The sequence below is a fragment of the Centropristis striata genome, chromosome 21 (assembly GCF_030273125.1).
Source record: "Centropristis striata isolate RG_2023a ecotype Rhode Island chromosome 21, C.striata_1.0, whole genome shotgun sequence".
Taxonomy (NCBI): domain Eukaryota; kingdom Metazoa; phylum Chordata; class Actinopteri; order Perciformes; family Serranidae; genus Centropristis; species Centropristis striata.
The window spans coordinates 30,839,864-30,861,708 of NC_081537.1; the positions used below are offsets into that span (position 1 = coordinate 30,839,864).

General features: G+C 39.8%; 1 protein-coding gene across 1 annotated transcript in view; it reads right to left on the bottom strand.

Annotated features, from left to right (window-relative positions):
* Window positions 1-666: 666 nt before the first annotated feature.
* spata20 (spermatogenesis associated 20) overlaps window positions 667-21,845 on the bottom strand; it is a 92,976-nt gene continuing 71,797 nt past the window's right edge. Inside the window, exon 16 of the mRNA XM_059324703.1 lies at window positions 667-2,976. Coding sequence (XP_059180686.1) covers window positions 2,782-2,976 — 195 coding nt within the window. The 3' untranslated portion in view covers window positions 667-2,781. The remainder of the gene's footprint in view (window positions 2,977-21,845) is intronic.

The following is a 21,845-nucleotide window of genomic DNA, read 5'->3' on the forward strand; positions in this document are numbered from 1 at the left end:
TAGTCAGCCATTGACAAAATTGTGAAAATGTTTGCATTGCTTAAAAAACAAACCAACCCTTATTCATTCAATTACCAAAGCTTAAATATATTTTGCTGAGAATTTCTTAATGTCGTGAAATCGACCAATCCTCTACAAAGCAGCCGACCGAGAGGAAACGCTGGTGTTTGACTTAACACACTTAACCCTTTGATTGACTTAACCCATTGAGGCCTGAAAAATCGCTGGGCGATTTTAACATAAGCCTCTAATTTTCTGGAAATTCTGGAAAAAAAAGTGTCAACTCTTCTACTAAATAATAGATTTTTCAGCCTCTGTAGCAGATAGAAATTAAATTCAAAAAGGTATTTGAGAGCTTATACAAATACTACAAAACGATGTATCCGCTTTCCAGGCTTCAATGGGTTAACACACTTAACCCTTTGATGCACAACATATAAGCACCTTGTAGTGCACAACTTGGGTCAAAAATGACCTGCATTCATTCCCCATGTTAATTCATGCTGGCTGTGTGTTTGAATATCTTTTTTTAAATTAGAATAGATCATTATATCCATTTTTCCTTTCATACTTAAAAAAGTTTTTGTATTATTACATCAAGTTTACACACATGGGTCAAAAATGACCTTGTGTATTAGAAGCGTAGAACTTTTTTCAAAAAGTAAGAAATGGAAACAAAACATTAGGTCATATGATGATCGAAAACAAGATAATTGAGGAAAACCTGCAACATTTCAGTCACTTTAGACCCTTGTTGTGCATCAAAGGGTTAAAAAGCCTTGTTTCAACACAACAGTACCCAGAAAAAAAGGGAACTATCAGGGAATGAACTTTATTATTCAGCCTGCATATATATATGTTGTGTGTTTTAAAGCCACAGTCTGGAGCGGTGGAGAAGAATCCTCTCACATTGAGGAGGTGCAGCAGACGGTGAACGGAGAGAAGAGCAGCTCCTTCACTCTGATGTTACTACAAATGAAACCAAACACACAATAAACCAGGGATGGGCAACTGGAGGCCCGGGGGCCACATACGGCCCTCACCCTCACTTGAAGTGGCCCTCAGTACAACTACATGCATTTGAGCATGAAATCTTAAAAGTGCAGTGTAAAAATGCACATAATGACTTCTTGCAATTAATGTTGGCCTGCTGTTCTTGCACTGAAAAAAAAAAAGAAATCACAGTGATTGGTTATTTTTTATTTGCTTCAAACCTTTTGTATTCCTATTTATACTGTTAAACATGCATTTGAGCATGAAATATGTTAAGTTACTGCGCTGTAAACATATTTAAAATTGCAGTTTCATCATATCTGGTTCAGTGCACGCTCCTATATGTGGCCCTGTGGTAGTGTCCATGAAAAATTGTGGCCCCCTGCAGCATTTAAGTTGCCCATTCCTGCAATAAACCTTTATGCACATGAATACATACAATCCCTAAAACCTTCTTCCTTTTAATACTTTAGCATACACACATGCATGCAGGTCTGCTCTGCTGTCGGATTCATGTGACGTGAATGTGGGAGCTGGAACACAGGGCCAGGAGAGGACAACAGGGCAGACTGGTTCATCTGCAAAATATTCAACTCATCCAAGGTTACAGTCTATTAAGAGTCTCTTCTGGACTAACAGTCAAGCCAGGACATTTTGTACAAGTGCTACTTATTTTCAACAGGCTGCCTCTGCTGCTGTGCGTAATTCTTTGTAAATATATATATTTGAATACCTGAATTTCAATATGGCTGCTAAAAAAAACTTGAGTTGATTTGAGGTAATACCTAGCTGGTGTTGCTAATGAAGAATAGGCTGGAGGTACAGGTTTGGAATGAAGGATGGAAACCCCTCATTGCACTGTAACTGTTCCTACCAATATAGATATAGACTTTTTAATAGGGCCGGGACTTTAACGTGTTAATTAAGATTAATTGATTACACAAAAATTAACGCGTTAAAAAATTGACGCATTTTAATCGCACTTATTTTTGCACCGCGGAACGTTTCTCACTGGATGAGTTTCAGGAGGACCGATTATACTGGAGCACCAACTAGCGTTGATGAGTTGAGACAACAACAAACCACAGTGAACATGAAGGAAGAAGCTGATGAGACCTTTGGTTGGCCCCGTGGATGATGGGACATTTAGTTACTAAAAACCAACGGATGGAAGCGTCCATAAGAGCATGGTTGTGTTGCTATGCAACAAGGAATTCACATATCACCATAGCAGCACATCCAGCCTCAAGTATCACCTCAATGCTAAACATATAGCAGCTAGCGGCTAGTGTGGTAGCTAGCGTGGATTGTGTTTTACTTAAAAAACCAAAGTATTATAGTTTACAGAAGGTCTACCTACCTATAGGCTACCTGAATTTATGAAATGTACTATATTTCTAAATAAGCTATTGCTACACTTAATGGCAAAAATTGCACTGGTCTGTTGGACTTGAACAAAAATAAACAATATTTTTGTTGCTTAAGCTTATGTATTTAGTCATTATTCAATGGTATACTAAAAATCCATGTGAAAATAATTACTACTCACAGTTATCAGGTCAAATATTTATATGCGATTAAAATGCGATTAATTTCGATTAATTAATTACAAAGCCTGTAATTAATTAGATTTATTTTTTTAATCGAGTCCCGGCCCTACTTTTTAAGCATTGGCATTCTTATACAGTATGGCAAAGTCAGACCCACTAGCCAAAAACAGCAGAAATAAGCTAGGCTAGCCTGGAGGTGTCTATTACTGTCCTCCTCAATCAGTCAACCCTTCAGTCGTCAGTCTGCCAGTGTCTCTGTTGTCCCATCCAGCAGTAGCTTGCGTAGGTCCTGGGGGTCAGTGACAGGAAGAGAACAGGTGAAGTCCTGGCAGACGTAGGCCGTGGCGACACCACCCTGCTGGGACATGGAGGAGAGGACGGGCAGACGCTGGCACAGGAAACTGTCTGAATCGCCGTCATTGAGCATCAAAACCTGCCAGAGAGGGACGAAGGAGTAAAGGAGGGAGAGATTAATGAAAAAGGAGGTCAGATTAATGTGACAAAAATGTCTTTTTGCCTTGAGTTCTCAAATGGGACAAAAATATCGCTGATTACATAAATAGTTTAGTAGTTTATTTGACCTATGAGACAGAGACATTAGGTCACACATATCAACATGAAGTCAGAGACATTTAGTTCTCCATTGTGCTCCTGGAGGACAAACAAGACATAAACTTGAAGATTAAGATAATGTTTTAAGGATAGAAATATGGTATCTGATATTTGTGTGTATATGTATATGTGTATGTATATATGTGTATGTGTATATATATGTAAATATATATTTTTTTATTATATATTTTTTCCTTATAAGTACACACAGTTGTCTTAAACCAATCTGGTATATTAACCTGTTGATATAACGATGTAAGGGTCTCTGGGGCGAGTGGAGTGGGTGCTGGGTTGTATAGAAAAATTAAAATATGTCTCTTTGATTGTATTGTTTACTGTAACTGTGAATCAATAAAAAAAAATAAAAAAAAATAAAATTAAAATAAGGTTGTGAGAGGTTGACTAAAGTTTCACTTTCCAACAAAAAATTTAACAATACAAGTTCAGAGCGGATTAATCAGTAGCAGCATGTTTCTGTCCTGCTAAGGTTTTAATTTCTGACTTTAGAAAACATCTGAAACTCAATAAAATATATTCTGGATTTTCAAACATGAAAAAGATAAAGCAAAAAGAAGAAATATGGTATCTGTGAACTACATTTGGGTCGATACATTGGACAAGGCATTTGTCATTATGACACATTCTGGTAAAATATCAAATCCAACTTGTATTGTGCTAGTAATTACCAATATGTGTAGTAGATCAATTGTCAGAAGCAGTGGAAGCGAGGAAGACGTGCATGGTGTGCATTGCGTTTCTTTACTCGTTTGTGTATTTTTGGGGTGGTGAGACGAGACATGGCAGAATTAAGTGTAAAAGAAAACTATCTCTTCCAAAGTGGCAACATTTTTGATTTGAAGTTGATGAAAAAGCTGAACCTAGAATCAGACTTTGTATTTAGTATTTATTGGCAAACCAGCTTAGAGGTGCATTACGGTCACCTAGGCAACACTCTCATACACGGCCTCTCTCAGTCCCATTATATTCCACTCTGGAGCGGCAGCTGAGTCAAGTGCAGCACCAAGAGGTAAAATTTGTTTTACTGGTCAGGTCTGAAGTTGTAGTTTTGATGTCCCTAATAGTGGCTCACTTTTGCTGTTATTCCACATTTTAGCTATGCAGCTAGCTGAGAATGCTGGTGCTCAGTATTGGTTAACCACCAGTGTTTCGATGTCCCACATCTATCTCATAATCATATTAGTACTAGGAGTATTTTGTGGACCATTTAAGCTAGTTGTGAAAATGAATTAGATTCAGACAAACCAAAATAACCCTCCTAAAAATAACATTCAGTCTTGGGTCAGTAGCTGCCATGCTCTCATGCCCACAATTGAAGAAAAAACAATAGCGTGTGGATGGATATGTGGTTCACGTGTCCTGCCTGCAGCAGAAGTGGGTCCCAAATAGACCTCAGCTCCACTGCTACACCAGTGTTAGCCTTTCACACCAAGAACCGTCATTCAAAATCTGTAAAGCTATTGACAAGTGTGTGAATGTGGCTCAAGGTGACAAAACAGAGGATGAAATCAATCACCTGTCATTGTATCTGCTTATGTTGAGATGTGTGTGTGTGTGTGTGCGTGTGCGTGTGTGTGGACAGGCAGCAGAGCGAAGTTAAAGAGAACTGCCCTGTTCGTCCCTAAGGCAGCTTCCTGTCAAACACGTGTCATTTCCTCCTGGCCCGGCAACACCCCTGGTTCACCACGGAGCGAGAAATGACAACATAAACAACAAGCACAGACAGAAGTGATAAAAGGAGGAGAGTAGGAGGAGACAAAGACAGAATAAGGAGAGAGGTCCGGTGATAGATCTCTGCTAAGGTGAAGTTCAACCACGGAGGACTGACATGCATGTCAGATGGTTGACTAAAAATCAATCAGAATGCAGCAAAGGCTACACTGATGTACTGATGGTATGGGTTTGAATGATCATCCGAGCTAGACACAGTGTCCATCAGATGAAAATACACTTTTAAAGCTATATGCCATCATATGCACATTCTGGTAAAATATCAAATCCAACTTGTATTGTGCTAGTAATTACCAATATGTGTAGTAGATCAATTGTCAGAATAAGTTGGAGGGAGGAAGACGTGCATGGTGCGTATTGCGTTTCTTTACTCGTTTGTGTATTTTTGGGGTGGCGAGACGAGACATGGCAGAATTAAGTGTCAAAGAAAACTATCTCTTCCAATGTGGCAACATTTTTGATTTAAAGTTGATGAAAAAGCTGAGCCTAGAATCAGACTTTGTATTTATTATTTATTGTTAAACCAGCTTAGAGGTGCATTACGGCCACCTAGGCAACGCGCTAATACACAGCCTCTCTCAGTCCCATTATGTTCCACTCTGGAGCGGCAGCTGAGTCAAGTGCAGCACCAAGAGGTAAAATTGGTTTTACTGGTTAGGTCTGAAGTTATATCAGTGTATCTTAAAAAAAAACACAAACAAGATAATTTAACAGAAACAAGTGTAATTTCTGTTTGTAAGACGATATTCAAACAAAATATTTTCTAAAGGAAGTTCCATAGACAGTCTGGGTATCAACCTCAATATGTTTTGGACTGACCAAAATGTACCTGGAGCAAAGAAAACCACCAAGAACCCGAAAGCTGTATTGAAAATCTAATCAGATTTATAATCTTGTTAACAGAATCAATCAGATACATGATTGAAATCAATGTTCTCCATTTTAGGCTGTTGCTCATGTCAAAAATTCTTCTTAGAAATCTTCTTAGAAACCCTCTTTCTTTCACGTGAGTTGACCTTGAGTTTTGCTGTTATCAAAGTCGAATATCAACTGTAAAACAGACAAATTAATGTCATATGTCAAGAGAAGACAGAGGTTGTCCAGAATCATGGAAACATGAAACATTTGTATATAAACTGAGCAAATGCCATTTACTAATGATAATGCTGTTGATGACTGTGTGACATGCTCAAAAGCTCAGGAACAAGTAAGTGGAATGTGAGTTAGATTGATTGCTTTTTGTTACAGAAGTACCGTATATAGTTCCCAGATGATGCATCCTAATAACTTTGGCAATGTCCTAACATGTCTTGTAAAAATGTAAAAATGTTAGCCCCTACACTGGTCTACACCTGCATTATTTCTAATAGTCAGCAGGGGGCGACTCCACCAGTTGCAAAAAGTTGTCTCTATAGGGCTATTTCCACTACCGGGCAATGAGGCGGGTCTCATTTGCCGAAATGCCCCTTATTTGAATACGAGCAGTCTGGAGCCGGCTTTTTTCAGGGCTTTTTTAGTCCCTGTTGAAGATCAGGGTCTTTTTTCTCCCCTGAAAACAGCCTGGTTACTGATTAGATAGATCGCTAAGCGGGATGTGACGTAGTACTCTACTCTAGCTGGAGGCCGGCTTGTTAGAAGAGCCGCCGTTAGCAGCAGTTAGCTACAGTTAGCTCTGTAGCAGTACAGTGTGTATGTGCTGCTCCTGCAGGAGTTGTTCACTTAGCGACCTCTCTTTGTTTACAGCACCAGACACAGTTAGTGATGTAATTAGTTCACAATCACTATGTTTATGATCAGCGGAGACTGTGCATAATTAGCCATGCTGCTTTCAGCTGCTGACGTTGTGCACAGTTAGCGACGGTGAAAACCATACGTCACCTCCAGAGTCTCTAAATCCCTCTGGGGGCTAACTTGTACTGGAGACACGCAGAGTGAGTGGACTTTTAAGAGGGTGTGGCCTGAGACTTTCCTGGTGGCCACTTTGTAAGTCATAAGTCGAAACACGGCTTATGAAAGTCAATAGACAAATGGCCTTATTTCCCACTTGATTTTTTATCTCAATTAACATTCTCATAATCAGTTTGTTGCCCTCTGATAGTCTGGCGACCTGTCCAGGGTGTACCCTGCCTCTCACCCATTGTAAGCTGGGATCAGCTCCAGCTCCCTGCAACCCAAGTTCAGATAATGAATGGATAAATAAATAATGAGTTTGTGGTCTTGACCTCTAGTTTCAAATCTTTTTCAACACAGCATGATATTTATTTTGTTGTCTTTTTGAGGGCGGCCCACCTATTGGAAGGTCGGCGGTTCAATCCCTGACCATAGCAGTTGACATATAGAAGTATCCTTGGGCAAGTACTGAACCCCCAATTGCTCCCGATGCTGAGTTCATCAGTGTGTGAATGAATTCCTGATGGTGGCAGGTGGCACCGATTAGGGTAGCCTCAGCCACCAGTGTGATTGGGTTAATGAGCGCCGTTTGTAAATGGTAAATGGCCCTGCCATTTTTTTTGGCTCTCAGGCTTTTCTAGTCACTTTACGACCACTCAAATCGCTTCACACTACAGACTGCGCTCATTCACCCATTCACACACACATTCATACTGGTGGCAGAGGCTACCCTAAACGGTGCCACCTGCCACCATTTGGAATTCATTCACACACCGATGAATGCAGCATCGGGAGCAATCTGGGGTTCAGTATCTTGCTCAAGGATACTTCGAAATGTAGGCTGCCATGGTCGGGGATTGAACCACTGACATTCCGATCAACGTGCGCCGTTCTACCAACTGAGCCACAGCCTTCTTTGAGTGGTCACAAAGACTAGAAAAGCGCAGCCCATGTATCATTTAACATTTGTAAATTGTGGTCCTACTTAAAGTTAAAGTAGTCCTCAGTACAATAGGTGACTTTTCAGTCTTTGGTTGGTCCCCATAATCTGTATAATAATCAGCCCATTCCATCCAGTATGACTTCAGAAAATCAATTCATAATAGGCCATGTGCCCATGTACAGGTGGCTAAAAAGGAACTGGGGCATCAGGTACCCCTAATTCCTCCTGTTCCTTTCTTCACCCTGAATGGAGTTTTGGCTCTCAGACAACATTGTCCATTAGAGCAGACACTCCTCCTCTGTCCCCTGAAGGAGCCAGCCAGCATTCACCCAGCCGGGGCCCATCATGCAGAACTGTTTGCATCCTCTCCATCCTGTCTCAATGAGACCTCATACTCTCATTCAACGGCCGCCTCAATGGGCCCCAAGTGCCCCACTCAGCCATTTAGATGCTCATTTGTGCTGGTCGCCATCTGCGCTTCTAATGCCAAGAAACTATCAATGGGTACCTGTCTCCTGCCATTGAAGACAGTTGGCTATTTCTGTTCCCATTACTAAATTTGAGGCCAGGTAAATAAAATTCCTCCTAAGGGGATGATGAAGTACTGCTGCCCTATCTTACCGTATTCTCTACAGTAACGCCAGGGCTCTTCTGGACACATCGATAACCTGAAACTATGGATTCGCACAGATTGCTGTAGAGGGTTGGCTGAAAACACACACACAGAGGGGAAGACTGGTGAGGAGTGTGATGGAATGTGGTCATAACGGTGTGACCGTTGCTATGGAGACAGGAGGAGGATATCCCCGCCAAGTCGAAACCTTTTCCTCTCCATCCTGACTCTTCATTCCGCCTGTCAGCTTCATGCAGTCCCTCTCTGGACCCTGGACCACATCCAGCCGCGCCCCCCCTCAACCGAAAGGTCACGCTGTAGTCTGTCTGTGTCACAACAACACTATCTGCACACACCCCTGGGGACTGGACAAGACGAGTGTGTGTGTGTGTGTGTGTGTGTGTAAGAGTGACGGGGAAAGTGAGGCAGGCAGACAGATTATATGTGAACGTATATACAAGGTTTGTGATGGAGTGAATTTAGTGTGTGGTCTTTTATTCTGCAAAATGTGTGTGTGAAGCTGTTGCAGACAGCACAGTTGGCTACACATGAGAGCACAGTCAAACTCCCACAGGGTTAATCCCTTCATACACTGGGCAACCCTGAAACAAACGCACACACACACACACACACAGACACACAACTCCCACCCTTTATATGTCCCTACACTGACAGCTCCCTCCCACTCTTCCTCTCTCACTCTGCCAAAGCAGTCGAGCTCAGACGCTTTCAAAGAACACAGTGTACCTGTGCTCGAATTAACGCGAAAACGCACGTCTTCAGGAAGCATTTTTACGTTTTAGCGCACGACTCACAGGCCGAACGGCACACTTTTGAGAGCCGCTGTCATACCTGAGGAAGAGCGACGACGCTGGCTGTGAACGGTGCCGTGTGCAGCCAAGCGCGAGGAGATTTACTTCCTCCATCCCTCTTACTCTGTTTGTCTTACACACACACATACAAAGGGACTTGCTCAGTCATCATAACAGCCTGACATCTGGACCGCCGCCCCAGGACAGAAACAGACACACACACATTCACGCTCTGACAAAAAATTTGGGCGATGGAAAGAGGCGGTGTAGAAGGGGCCACATGCGCCACACACATTGTCGGTCTTCCACTGACACGGACTTCACCATCAGGTTCATTTGCTCAACTGAATATTCATCATAGGAGTGAAAGGAAGGGGAAAAGGGTGAGGCTGGAGGACTGGAGAAGAAGAATAGGCAGGAGAGATTTGAAAGCAGGGAAGAAGGCAAAGAAAGCAAATAAATTAGAGATCTATGTCTTAATAGACTGAACCAAAAAATATGCTGTTTCTTCATAGAAAGAAACAGTAAAATCAGGCATTATCGTCGAAATTTGTTTTTTCCGGCAGTCTTTGAAGGGATCAAAGTTAACGAAAGTTTCTGTTAGAAAAAGTAACCAAAACTAAGCTAAAAATATTATTATTATGATAATGATTATTTTTTTTTATTATAGTAGGCTAATGAGAACTATGTCTATTTCTTCTAATGGTCATATCATGTTTGCATCTTGCTAATGGGCATGTATTAGTATTATGCATAGGATTTTTATTCAGTCAAATGTAACATTTGCTGTGTTTGATGATTTTTTTAAAAACTTTATTGAAGGTTTGGACAAAAAACTCAACTTCTCATGAAATCCACGGGTATAAGCTCTCAAATACTTTTTGAATTTCATTCCTATCTGCTACAGAGGCTGAAAAATCTTCTGTTGAATTTCCAGAAAAACTTCAGGTTTTAGGGGGTTCTTTCAATATCGCCCAGAGGTTTTACAGGGATTTTTTCCAGGTGTTTTAGATTTATTAGATTAGATTAGATTAATGTAGGTAGTTTAATAAAACCGTACATGAGCTGTTCTGTTCTTTTCAATGCAAAAGGGCAAAACATTATTTCCATGGCTGTCGAACCTTTGGCAAGACCACAGTCACCCATTAATGAGTCGATCCAGGAAGAGACACTACCCTTTGATCGCTTATTTAAAAAAAAAAACTTTCTAATTTCTAATTGGAAACTGCTACTTCTGAACTGACACATTAAAAGGAAAATCTGTGAGTCATGTTCTCGGGCGTCTGCTATCACCAAACCTCCACCCAGCTGAACATCTGACATGTTACAGGGCTTTTGCACTAAAAGCACAAGTCCACCACCAACAGAGACAGGCCATTATTTCCAATGCAGAGTCCAGCTGTGCTCTCTCAGGCAGCTGCCATAGGTGTGCACACTATGCTGACTTTTCAAAGTTCAATTATCACAAAAGCAAAAACCAAGCAAATTGCGACGGTTGTTGTTGAGTGTAAGGGTCAAAGAGGTTATGATTTTAAATGTCAAAATTTCTTCCTATATCCAATTTCTAACAAAAACATTTTCATCTCGTCCTAACAAAAGATGAATGAGTACAAACACACACTCAAATGTGTCTTCTGACCTGAGCAAGAGTGAGCCTGTTCTGGTGGGTTTCTCTGTCCTTTTCATGCTGAGCATCACTTTTCAGCTGTTGACAGTCTCTCCTGGCAACATGATCTCACTGAAATCCGTGAAATAGCCACGGATTTCGCTTAACTCAAAATCCGTGGAATAGCCACGGATTTGCTCAAATTTCCGTGAAACTGACACGGATTTCGCTACAATGCAAGTTAATGACATAGTCATATCCCGTGGCTATTCCAACATACAAAGTGATTATGTACATTCACTGAGTGAATATTTAGAAAATAAAACATATATTTCTTGCTAGAAATGTGATCAAAATCCATTTTTATGCAGAAACTAAGTCAAAATATTGATTTTTCACTAAAAAATCAGAGAACTGTCCGCCATGTTTTTTGTTCTGACCGCTGGGACCTTGAAAGTCACGTGACTTGGAACAAACCAATAGCCACGGGATATGACTGTCATTAACTTGCATTGTAGCGAAATCTGTGTCAGTTTCACGGAAATTTGAGCGATTCCGTGGCTATTCCACGGATTTCTGTGAGACCAGGTTGCTCCTGGACCCTCTTCACTAAATCACCAGTGTCCTGGTGTCGCCTCCTTCCTCCGACACATACAACATACTGCATCAACTTGTGTTGCGTTTAAGATGAAAGGGAATTCTTGTTTGTCATAAAAGTCATGTCAAGTTAAAAATGTTATGCTACTTATACACCAGAAGACTTTGAAAAGGACATGAAAAAGACTCCTGGACGACTCTCAGCTCACACCTGCTCACATCTAAAGACAAGAGTTTAGAGTTTTTAGTCTCACACTGAGGTTTTAGACAGACTGTCAATCTGGCAGGGTCACTGTTTAAAAGACTACAACTAGATTCTTTTAGCAGTTTTTTTCATGCTCTTAGTAAAAACTTACAAATGGAGGAGAAGCAGCTTTTGGCTCCAGCTGCTCTAGTGTGTGACTCAGTGGTTTGTGGTGAAAAAAAAAAAAGAAAAAAAAGAAGAGAAGACGCCACAAAATGCCCCTCACAAAGCTGAAAAGGGTTTCTGTTTTTATCACATGAAAAGTGACTATTTTACAGTAAAAATAGATATAAGGAAGAATAAAGGAAAGGAACATTTAGAAATGAATTCATGATATACATTTATGTCCTATTTAATTATAATGTTTTTCATTGAATAATTATATTTATCAGCTCTATCAACTTTCATTTAGCTAATCATACATTAATCATCGATTATTTATTACTTATTTATGTTTATATTTATTGATACATTTTAACTGGGTCTCCTTACTGTTCTCTTTACTAAGAAACATCTAAATATATGACATCACTATATTTTTATTGAGGACTGAGCTTACTATCATTATTGTGATGTTCCTTTTTCCTGGTGAAGTGGTTTTACTGGTTTTACTGGTTTTACTGGCCGCTCTGGAACCGGGGACCTTTCCCCCGCTCATCTATTGGTTGGTGATTGTGTTACGTCACTGAGACTTGAGATAATATCAAACAGGTTTGATATGATCAAACCCAAGACTAGGAGAAGACTGATATGAAACAGAGCAGATTGGTTTAATACTTTCTTCCATGACTGTATTTTTGGTCATTTTGTGTCTTTTTTGATAATTTTTACATCTATTTTGGTATTTTGTGTCTTTTTGATCATTTTTACATCTATTTTTGGTCATCTTGTGTCTTTTTTGATCATTTTTACATCTATTTTTGGTATTTTGTGTCTTTTTTGATCATTTTTACATCTCTTTTTGGTCATTTTGTGTCTTTTTTGGTCATTTTTACATCTATTTTTGGTCATCTTGTGTCTTTTTTGATCATTTTTACATCTCTTTTTGGTCATTTTGTGTCTTTTTTGATCATTTATACATCTATTTTTGGTATTTTGTGTCTTTTTTGATCATTTTAACATCTATTTTGGTCATTTTGTGTCTTTATTGATCATTTTAACATCTATTTTTGGTCATTTTGTGTTTTTTTTGGTAATTTTAACATCTATTTTTGGTCATCTTGTGTCATTTTTTTATCATTTTAACATCTATTTTTGGTCATTTTGTGTCTTTTTTGGTCATTTTTACATCTACAGTCATGGAAACATTCTTGATTATAACAAAAATCATTATGAATAAAACCGTATTGTGTTACGTCACTGAGACGTGAGACTTGATATCAAACACGTTTAATATGATCAAACCCAAGACTATGAAAAGACTGATATGAAACAGAGCAGATTACTACCTTAAACTGAACCATGGAGATGACGGAGCGCTGTGACTCCAGTAAAACTCCTAGATTTACTAAAGACTTTCAGCTTTTAGTCTGGGACTGGGGAAATCGTTTGGTGTAAGGCTAGCATTAAGAGATCAAACCAGATCAAAGACAAGATTTTAAGTAAATGTCATGTCTTCAGGTACTACAGTGGGCCAGAACTATCAGTTACAGTGCACTACAAGAGCAATGTGTCTGTAAGCGTTTCTATAAATACATCTTTTGATACATTTGCTACAAAGAAAAATGATACTTCCAGCTAAAAGTTGTCCATTCCCAATGGGAGTATTAGCAGTTTGACTTCACACACTGTTTAGCTCCCAGTGCTGCATCTTGTTGAGAAAACAACTACTACCTTGTCAGAAAATCTTTATTTCTCACTGTTGTTGTTAACATTCTGCAAGTCAATATGTGTCTCACAGTTTCTTTGATTGGCACAATGGACCAAAGGAAGGTTTCACAGTGTGACACAGTTCTTTCAAATGATACATTTCTATATCAGTTTCCCCAGAGTCATTAAATAGAAGAAATTTCAGTTTTATATATTTTTTTGCTGTGATGGATCCCCCTACATCATGGGTCTCAAACTCGCGGCCCACGTGCCAGCTGCGACCCTTGTGATGATATTTTGTGGCCCCCACCTTGATATGAAAGTTTAATGTGAGTTTAATGTGAGTTTTATATGAAGGCCACTTTACGTGTTGTGTGTGGAAGGTCCCTTTAATTACTTTTTTTGGTAATTGTGTGTCTTTTTTGGTAATTGTGTCTTTTTTAAAATAATTTTTTGTCTTTTTAATATTTTGTTCCTTTTTTAATAATTTTGTGTCTTTTTTTGTAATTTTGTGTCTTTTTTTTAGGCAATTTTGTGTTTTTTTAAATAATTTTGTGTCTTTTTGGTAATTCTGTGTATTTTTTGGTCATTTTGTGTCTTTTTAAGTAATTTAGTGTTTTTTCAGTCATTTTGTGTCTTTTTTTGTAATTTTGTGTCTTTTTTGGTCATTTTGTGTCTTTTTTTGGTCATTTTGTGTCTTTTTTTTAGTAATTTTGCTTCTTTTTTTGTCATTTTGATACAGCCTCCAGCGACCCAATACATCGATCTGAATGGATAAAGATCCAATTATACAGGTGCAAAGTGAAAATATTGACACATATCTATATTATATACATATCATCTGTAAGATATGCCATTTTTTTTGTTTTTCATTTAAATGTATGGAGAAGCACAGTAATAAAATTGTCAAATCATATTTTAGTTGCTTTTTATGAGCTGATACCTAGCAATTTTCCATGGTTTTCTTGATAATAACCAAAATCATTATCTAGGAAACCATGGAAAATGGTTAGATATCAGCTCTTAAATGAAACTATTATGAGCTTTTTTTGTTTTGTAATTGTATTTGTCCAAACCAATGTACCCTTAGTTGTACCAGGCATTAAAATGAACAATGAATTGAAGAAAACAAGGGTGGTCTAATCATTTTTTCCATGGCTGTGTGTGATTAAATGGGCATAGGAAATTGTCTCATATCAATCACAGGACCCTGAATTGAATCAAATAAAATAGTATTGTGGCAGTCTTTGTGATGCCAGCCAATTTGGTATTGTTGTCCATGTAATATGGCATCATGATTAACTCCTCGAGGATGCTTTCGGGCCTGGCTATGTTGTGAATGACAAGTCGCTGCCACAGTGTTATTAAGTTCCAGTGTTGTGTGTGTTTTTGTCTTAGAATTTTGCCAAACAACCACCAGCAGATACATTTTTGAGCTGTGGCCAAAAACATATTTTATGAAGCCATGGTGACTTGATCTTTGACCGCCAATATTTATTGAGTTCATCCTTGAGTCCAAATGGAGGTTTGTGTCAAATGTAAAGAAATTCCTTCAAGGTGTTATTAAGATAACGCATTTAACAGAATGGGACAGATGTGGGCTCATTGTGATCCAAAAAAATAACCAAGATCTAATTAATTCATCCTTGAGTCCAAGTGGATAATTGTACTGAATTTGAGGAAACTCTCTAAAGTCATTGCTGAGATATCGTATTTACATAAGTGGGAGGAACAGACTAAACATATTGGCCCTTATTTATCAAACGAGTGTAGAAATGAGTGCAGATCTGAGCGTATATTTGGTCACGTGGGATTTATCAAACGATCGTTCTCGCCAAACACAGCATAAGAATGATCGGCTGTTGATAAATGTGGCGGCTCAAAACAAGCGTCATTTAAATACCACGCCCTAAGTTGTGGCTGGGGAGAGGGACATCTGGAATGCCCTGCTTAGCCTGCTGCCCTCGCGACCCGGCCCCGGATAAGCAGAGGAAAATGGATGGATGGATGGATGGATATACCTGATTCAGAAGGCTCGCCTCCAGAGTTTACGACACCGAAGGGTGCAATATGGCCAAAAAGAGGATTCCCCCCCCAAAGTCAGCTTGATTAGTAAAGTGCACCGTTACAAATAACAACAGGAGGAAATAGACATATTACAGAAATATGCAGCGACGGAGGTTTATGAAATAAAAGTACTTATAGTTATAAACTCAAACAAGTTCGGTGAATATTTTACATTTGGAGCACAGACTTTTTCACAGCTTTTTGGTTGAAGGAGGTAAACAATGTTTTAAAGTAAGTTTTAATCCAAAAGAAGAGGAATTTCTCAGAGTCAGAAAGTGAAACGCTGATGTCCAACAGCTGCAACAACAAACTGGTTTAGTTTGGCAGCATAAAAAGTGAAAAGGAAGGAAATCAGTGGTGCTGTCAGCAGAGTAGCAGTGGATCATTCAACTCCTGGTGAGGGTGGAATATTTCATTTATACATTGTGATATATAAAACCTAATAGCCTATATAATATCCAAATATTTTTTTTTATTAGCAGAAGACAACAACATTTAATATCCTCGGCTAGTATTCTGGTTAAAGAATTTCACGGTTGCAGGGTGTATTTATTTTAAATTATGTTTTAATCAAAAGAGAATTTTATCAGCTCCAGGCATCGATACAATAGTCTAAGATCAATTCTCAGATTCAGACATGTGGACTTCACACAGAGCAGACGTGAGATCTGATCGTACCCTCCGCTCACATCCACATTGATAAATGCTGAGCCTTGAGTAGAAATGATCGTACGCCCACTTTACGCTCATTTTCTGTCGTACGCTCGTTTGATAATGAGGGCCATTGTATTTACATAAGTGGGAGGAACAAAACATAATGCCTCTGGCCACGGCTATTGCTGGCGTTGAAGCATTAAAATACAAACAAACTGTGGCCCCGTTTACACGAGGACGGTCTGAACAGAAGACGCAAAAGTGGCGTCGCGTCTTCACTTTTTATTCCTCGTTTAGACGAGCATTTTCGGGAGGAAATCTGCGTGCATACGGTGACGCAAAAGTGTGTGAAATTCGATTGTATGCAGCCAGGCGGCATCACTTAAAGCCATAAGAGCATCTTTGGGCATGCAGAAGTTTTCACGCCACACATTTTCATCCGCTACTCCTTCCACAAAGTTCTCCACCATCACTAGATCTCCCAGGTCTCGTTCACAGCCGTCTGGCTCGCCTCCGACGAATTGCTGCATCCAAAATGTGTTAGAGGTAATTACAGATCCTTCTCTGTTCACTAATACTATCTGTACATATCCTGGACATTTGGTGGAAAGACTCCTGTAAGTTTATTAGAGCTGCCAGAGCAGCTTGAAGGTCCCACCATGGAAATAATCCCACGTTTGTTTATTTTCCTGTACTGGAGCATGTATGTGACGTAAACACGTACGTGACGTGAGCAGATCAGATCAGAGTTTTGCGTCTTGGCCGTGTAGACGACACGCTACGGCGGAGCGTATTTAACTTTTCCACTTTGGAAGGTGGTTTCAGATTTTTGCGTCTTCAAGCCCCCAAAACGCCGTCACTGTCTAAACGAAAGGCACTTCCGATAAAATATTTTGTTGTTTTTACCCGCGAGCGTCCTCGTGTGAACAGGGCCTGTGAAAGATTCTGTCATTTGAAATAAATGCACTGAAAAGATATTAGTCCATTAATTTCTTTACACAGATCTTGAGCAGCAATGACCCCTGAGAATCACTAGCGACTGTATGTGTGAGATTAAAGGCTGCTGGACTCTGTGAGGTGTTTCATTAGCTCTCAGTCACACAGCAGGTCAGAATCAGACATAAGAGTTAAGAGAAAAAAAATCTACTTTCTTTCCAACTCATCACAGGAAACTGTAAATATAGGCAAGTGTCTTATGTCATGTGTGAATGTATGGCACCTTGGGGCTGTTACATCATACTGTGGACGAGGTTATCTGTGCACCAGCCCACATCTCATTTCATGCTTCAGTAATGTGTATGTACACAGACATATGTTGTCTTTTAATGACAGTATAACGGTCCAGTAAATAAATGGTGCTTCATGTATAGTGGGAGGAAAAAATAACTAAGAAGGGTGAGAAGAAGTGTGAGAAAGAGACACGGGAGGAAAAGACAAGATAAGAAGTAGAGAAACTGAGAGTTTTGCCAGGAAAAAAATACTTCAGTATCACAGAGCAGCTTGCCAAAGTAATTAAAAAACAAACAAACACCTTTCTTAAGTCATGTTCAATCTAGTTTCACTGGAGACACAAATTGGATAATAGTTCTGCCTCAGATGAGGGATCTGAGGTAGATGAGCAATTTGACTGAGCTTACTTTCCCCTATTTCAATCAATCAATCAATCAATCAATTGGCCAGTAGGGATTCCACAGTGATTTTCACACCAGTTGAAAAACTTGTGACAACGATGGTGTTACCGATTTTACCCATAGACTGTATATAAATAATGGACGTAGTCACCGTGATGTCACCCATTGGTTTGTGGCCCGTTGGAAGCCTCGAGTTCAGCGTTACACTCGTCGCCATCTTGTTTCCGATACGGGGATCAGACCATATCTGGACTGTGGAGGAGGAGAGGGATCTGATCACTGACTACAGCCTCTCTACACCTCAACCTGACTGAGAGAAGCTGCTGCTAATTCATGTTAGCATAAGCTGGAGCATTAACTGGGATGTTAGTTTTGGCTAGCAAAAAACAAAAACAAAATGTTGGTTACTGACCTCAGAAAACTGAGCAGCGACTCCTTGGAGTGTCTGTTAGTCCAACCAAACACTGAACAAGACATTTTTACTGAACAAAACGTTCAAATAAACTGTCATTAAGTGAAAATACAGTGAAAGGGTCAAAGTTATGAGACCAAACCGCTAAACGTCCTCTTTTCTATCTATATAACGTTATATATAACTTTATTGACACGTTGCCGTGGATATGCATTGTTCTGCTTCTCTCCTGATGATGCCACGCCCCAAATCATACGATTCTTTATCTTCTACTTTTTTCAAAATGGGGCCATTATTAGAACTATTAACATCGTATTGTCTTGAAGATGATTTTTAACTAGCGATTGAGACCATAGTGTTGTCCTGAAAATTTTTTCTGAGGTAATAAATCAAGTGAGAAGTTTTCAAATTTTGCACTGAAATGAATGGACGGATTTTTTTTTGCAGCCAAACTTAACGCCCCCTGCTGGAATTTTCGGTAGAATGCAGCTTAAAGCACTTCCTGGTTGGCCTCCATGCTCAGACATGGAGATTGCCACCTGATTTCATCATACATTTTTATGTTAGTCTGCAAAATCTGTAGAGCACTTATCCCCAAAACAGAACAGAAACAGAAACAGAAACGGTCCATCTATGTTCCAACCCTCACCTATGGTCATGAGCTTTGGGTTGGTTGCAGGTGGCAACCTCTGGGTCAGAGCAGTGAGGCCAAGCAGGAAGTGCCTAAAGCTGAATTCTACGAAAATCCCAACAGGGGGTGCTGGCGGCGGTTGCAGAAGCATTTCGGTCCATTCATTTCAATACAAAATGAGAAAACTTCTCACTTTATTTATTAACTCAGAAACACTATGGTCTCAATCGCTAGTAAAAAATCTTCTTCGAGACAATTTGATGTTAATAGTTCAAATAACGGCCCCATTTAGAAGGAAATATAAAGTAAAGAATCGTATGATTTGGGGTGTGGCTACATTTGATTGACAGGTCACTAACAAGGCAAGCCGTCATCAGGAGAGAAGCAGAACAATGTGTATCCACGGCACTGAGTCAATATATAAAGAAGGACGTTTACCGGTTTGGTTTAATATCTTTGACCATTTCACACTCTATTTTCACTTAATGACTTTTATTTTGACGTTTATTTGAACGTTTTGTTCAGTAAAAATGTCTTGTTCAGCATTTGGTTGGACTAACAGACACGTCTCGACACGAGTCGCTGTTTTTTTTTCTGAGGTAAGTAACGAACATTTTGTTTTTGTTTTCTGCTAACCGAAATGAACATCCCAGCTCCAGTTAATGCTCCAGTTAATGCTAACAAGAATTAGCAGTGTCTTCTCTCAGTCAGGTTGAGGTGTAGAGAGGCTGTAGTCAGTGATCAGATCCCTCTCGCTCCTCCACAGTCCAAACATGGTCTGCTCCCCATTTTCGAAAACAAAATGGCGACACAAGATGGCGACGAGTGTAGTGCCCAACTCAATTCCTCAAATGGGCAGTCCACCAACCAATGGGTGATGTCACAGTCACTACGTCCATTATTGATACAGTTGATGGTAGTGACTGAGAGAATGAGACCACAGATAAAAGCGGCAGTGAGTTTCTTTCTTAGTATTTCTGGGCTCAGCCTTCAAGATACGATGAGGAATTTAGACACCCGAGGGGAGCTTGGACTAGAACTGCTGCTCCTTTGCGTCAAAAGGGGCCAGTTGAGGTCTTTGGGGCATCTGATCAGGATGCCTCCCGTTAGAGGCACTGGTACGACGCCCTGGGGAAGACTCAGAACAATCTGAAAAGAATATATATCTCGCCTGGCCTGGGAACACCTCGGGTCTCCCATGAAGAGCTGTCGCAGCTGGGAAGAGGGATGTCTGCAAATGCCTTGCTTAGTCTGCTGCCCCCTGCGACCCGGCCCCGGATAAGTGGAAGAAAAATTGATGGATGAATGGAGATTAGCCCTATTGAAGTCAGTATCAGCCCAACATGAAATATCAATATCAGTATCGGTGCATCGCTAATTGAAGTTACATTAACCCATTTAAGGCGGGAAAGCATTAACGCATTTCTACCATTAAAACCAGGAGCGCTGTTATCATACCATTAAGGCTGGGAAATTGGATACGTCGTAGCATTTGTAGTGTTTTTCCACCTATTTTCGGTCTCTTGGCCAATGAAATGCATTAGAATACATGCGGGAGTGTCGCAATGCAACATGGGACTTTTCAAGAACTTTGAAATCATGGCAGAAGACGACTATAGCGGAGGAGCTCAGAAGTAAGTGACGGAAGCGATCTTGATGAAAACAGCGCCGATGATTTAATTGCTGATCCGACTTTGAACCCTCGGAACCAATCGACCGGCATTTATGGATGAGGAATATGTTTTTAGACAACATATTTTCACCGAAGGACAGATTTGTGGCCATCTGGAGATAATAATAATATTATTAATGATATATTAATATTAATAATAATAATAATAATAATAGGTTAATTGATTGTGATGATGATATAAGAAATCATGACTGTTTATGTCTTATATTACTTTATGCGTCGTTGAGTACCCTGAAAAGTGCAATATAGATAAAATGTATTATTATTATTTATTATTATTATGTTTATTTTTTTTTTTTTTTATTACAGTAGGCTAATGAGAACTATGTCTATTTCTTCCAATGGTCATATCATGTTTGCATCTTGCTAATGGGCATGTATTAGTATTATGCATAGGATTTTTTATTCAGTCAAATGTAACATTTGCTGAGTTTGTTGATTTTTTAAAAAACTTTATTGAAGGTTTGGACAAATAAACTCAACTTCTCATGAAAGCCACGGGAATAAGCTCTCAAATACTTTTTGAATTTCATTTCTAACTGCTACAGAGGCTGAAAAATCTTCTGTTGAATTTCCAAAAAAACTTCAGGTTTTAGGGGGTTCTTTCAAAATCGCCCAGAGGTTTTCCAGGCACTTTTTTTCCAGGCGTGTTAGGCCTAAATGGGTTAAAAAAGCGTTATTTCAACACTAAAATAAAATTGACTCCCCCTTCCGTACGCAGCCGAAGGAAAAACTTGGACAATTGTTTTGACCTCCGCTACATCCCTGATTATATCAGAGGAAAACATTCACGGCTTACGAAGATAAAGAGAGAGCGGCGGAGGGAGGAAAACACATGGGCAACCTCGACTGTGCGTGTGTGTAAATGCATGTGCACGGACGTCTTATCTGTTCAGCATTGGTTTTATTTACCAAGCCGAGATGTGGATAAGCATGGAGCGTCAAGCACGACTGCAGCGGACGAGATACAACCACGGGGACAGGATTATATCTCCAGCAACAACACTAAAGCTGTCCACTCTCTGCTGGATCCTGAGTGTACACACACCTCCCCCATAGCTTTATGGATGGACTGGTGGAATTACTAGATGGAAGGATGAGGATTAACAAGTCTAGGAAGAATGGGGTGAGTAAATGTTTATGTGAAAGCATGATGATGAGCAAAATAAAGAGAGAAAAAGCAGGAGTGAATCAGCCTGAGAGGCACTTTCCTGATGCTGAAACCATCTGGGACCTTTCCCACAGCTGTCAGTCAACCTGGGTCCTGCTCTCTGACTGGTTATTGGGCTAAGGAGGTCATTAACAGCGAACAGGGAATCAATACTTTGACCACAATAGT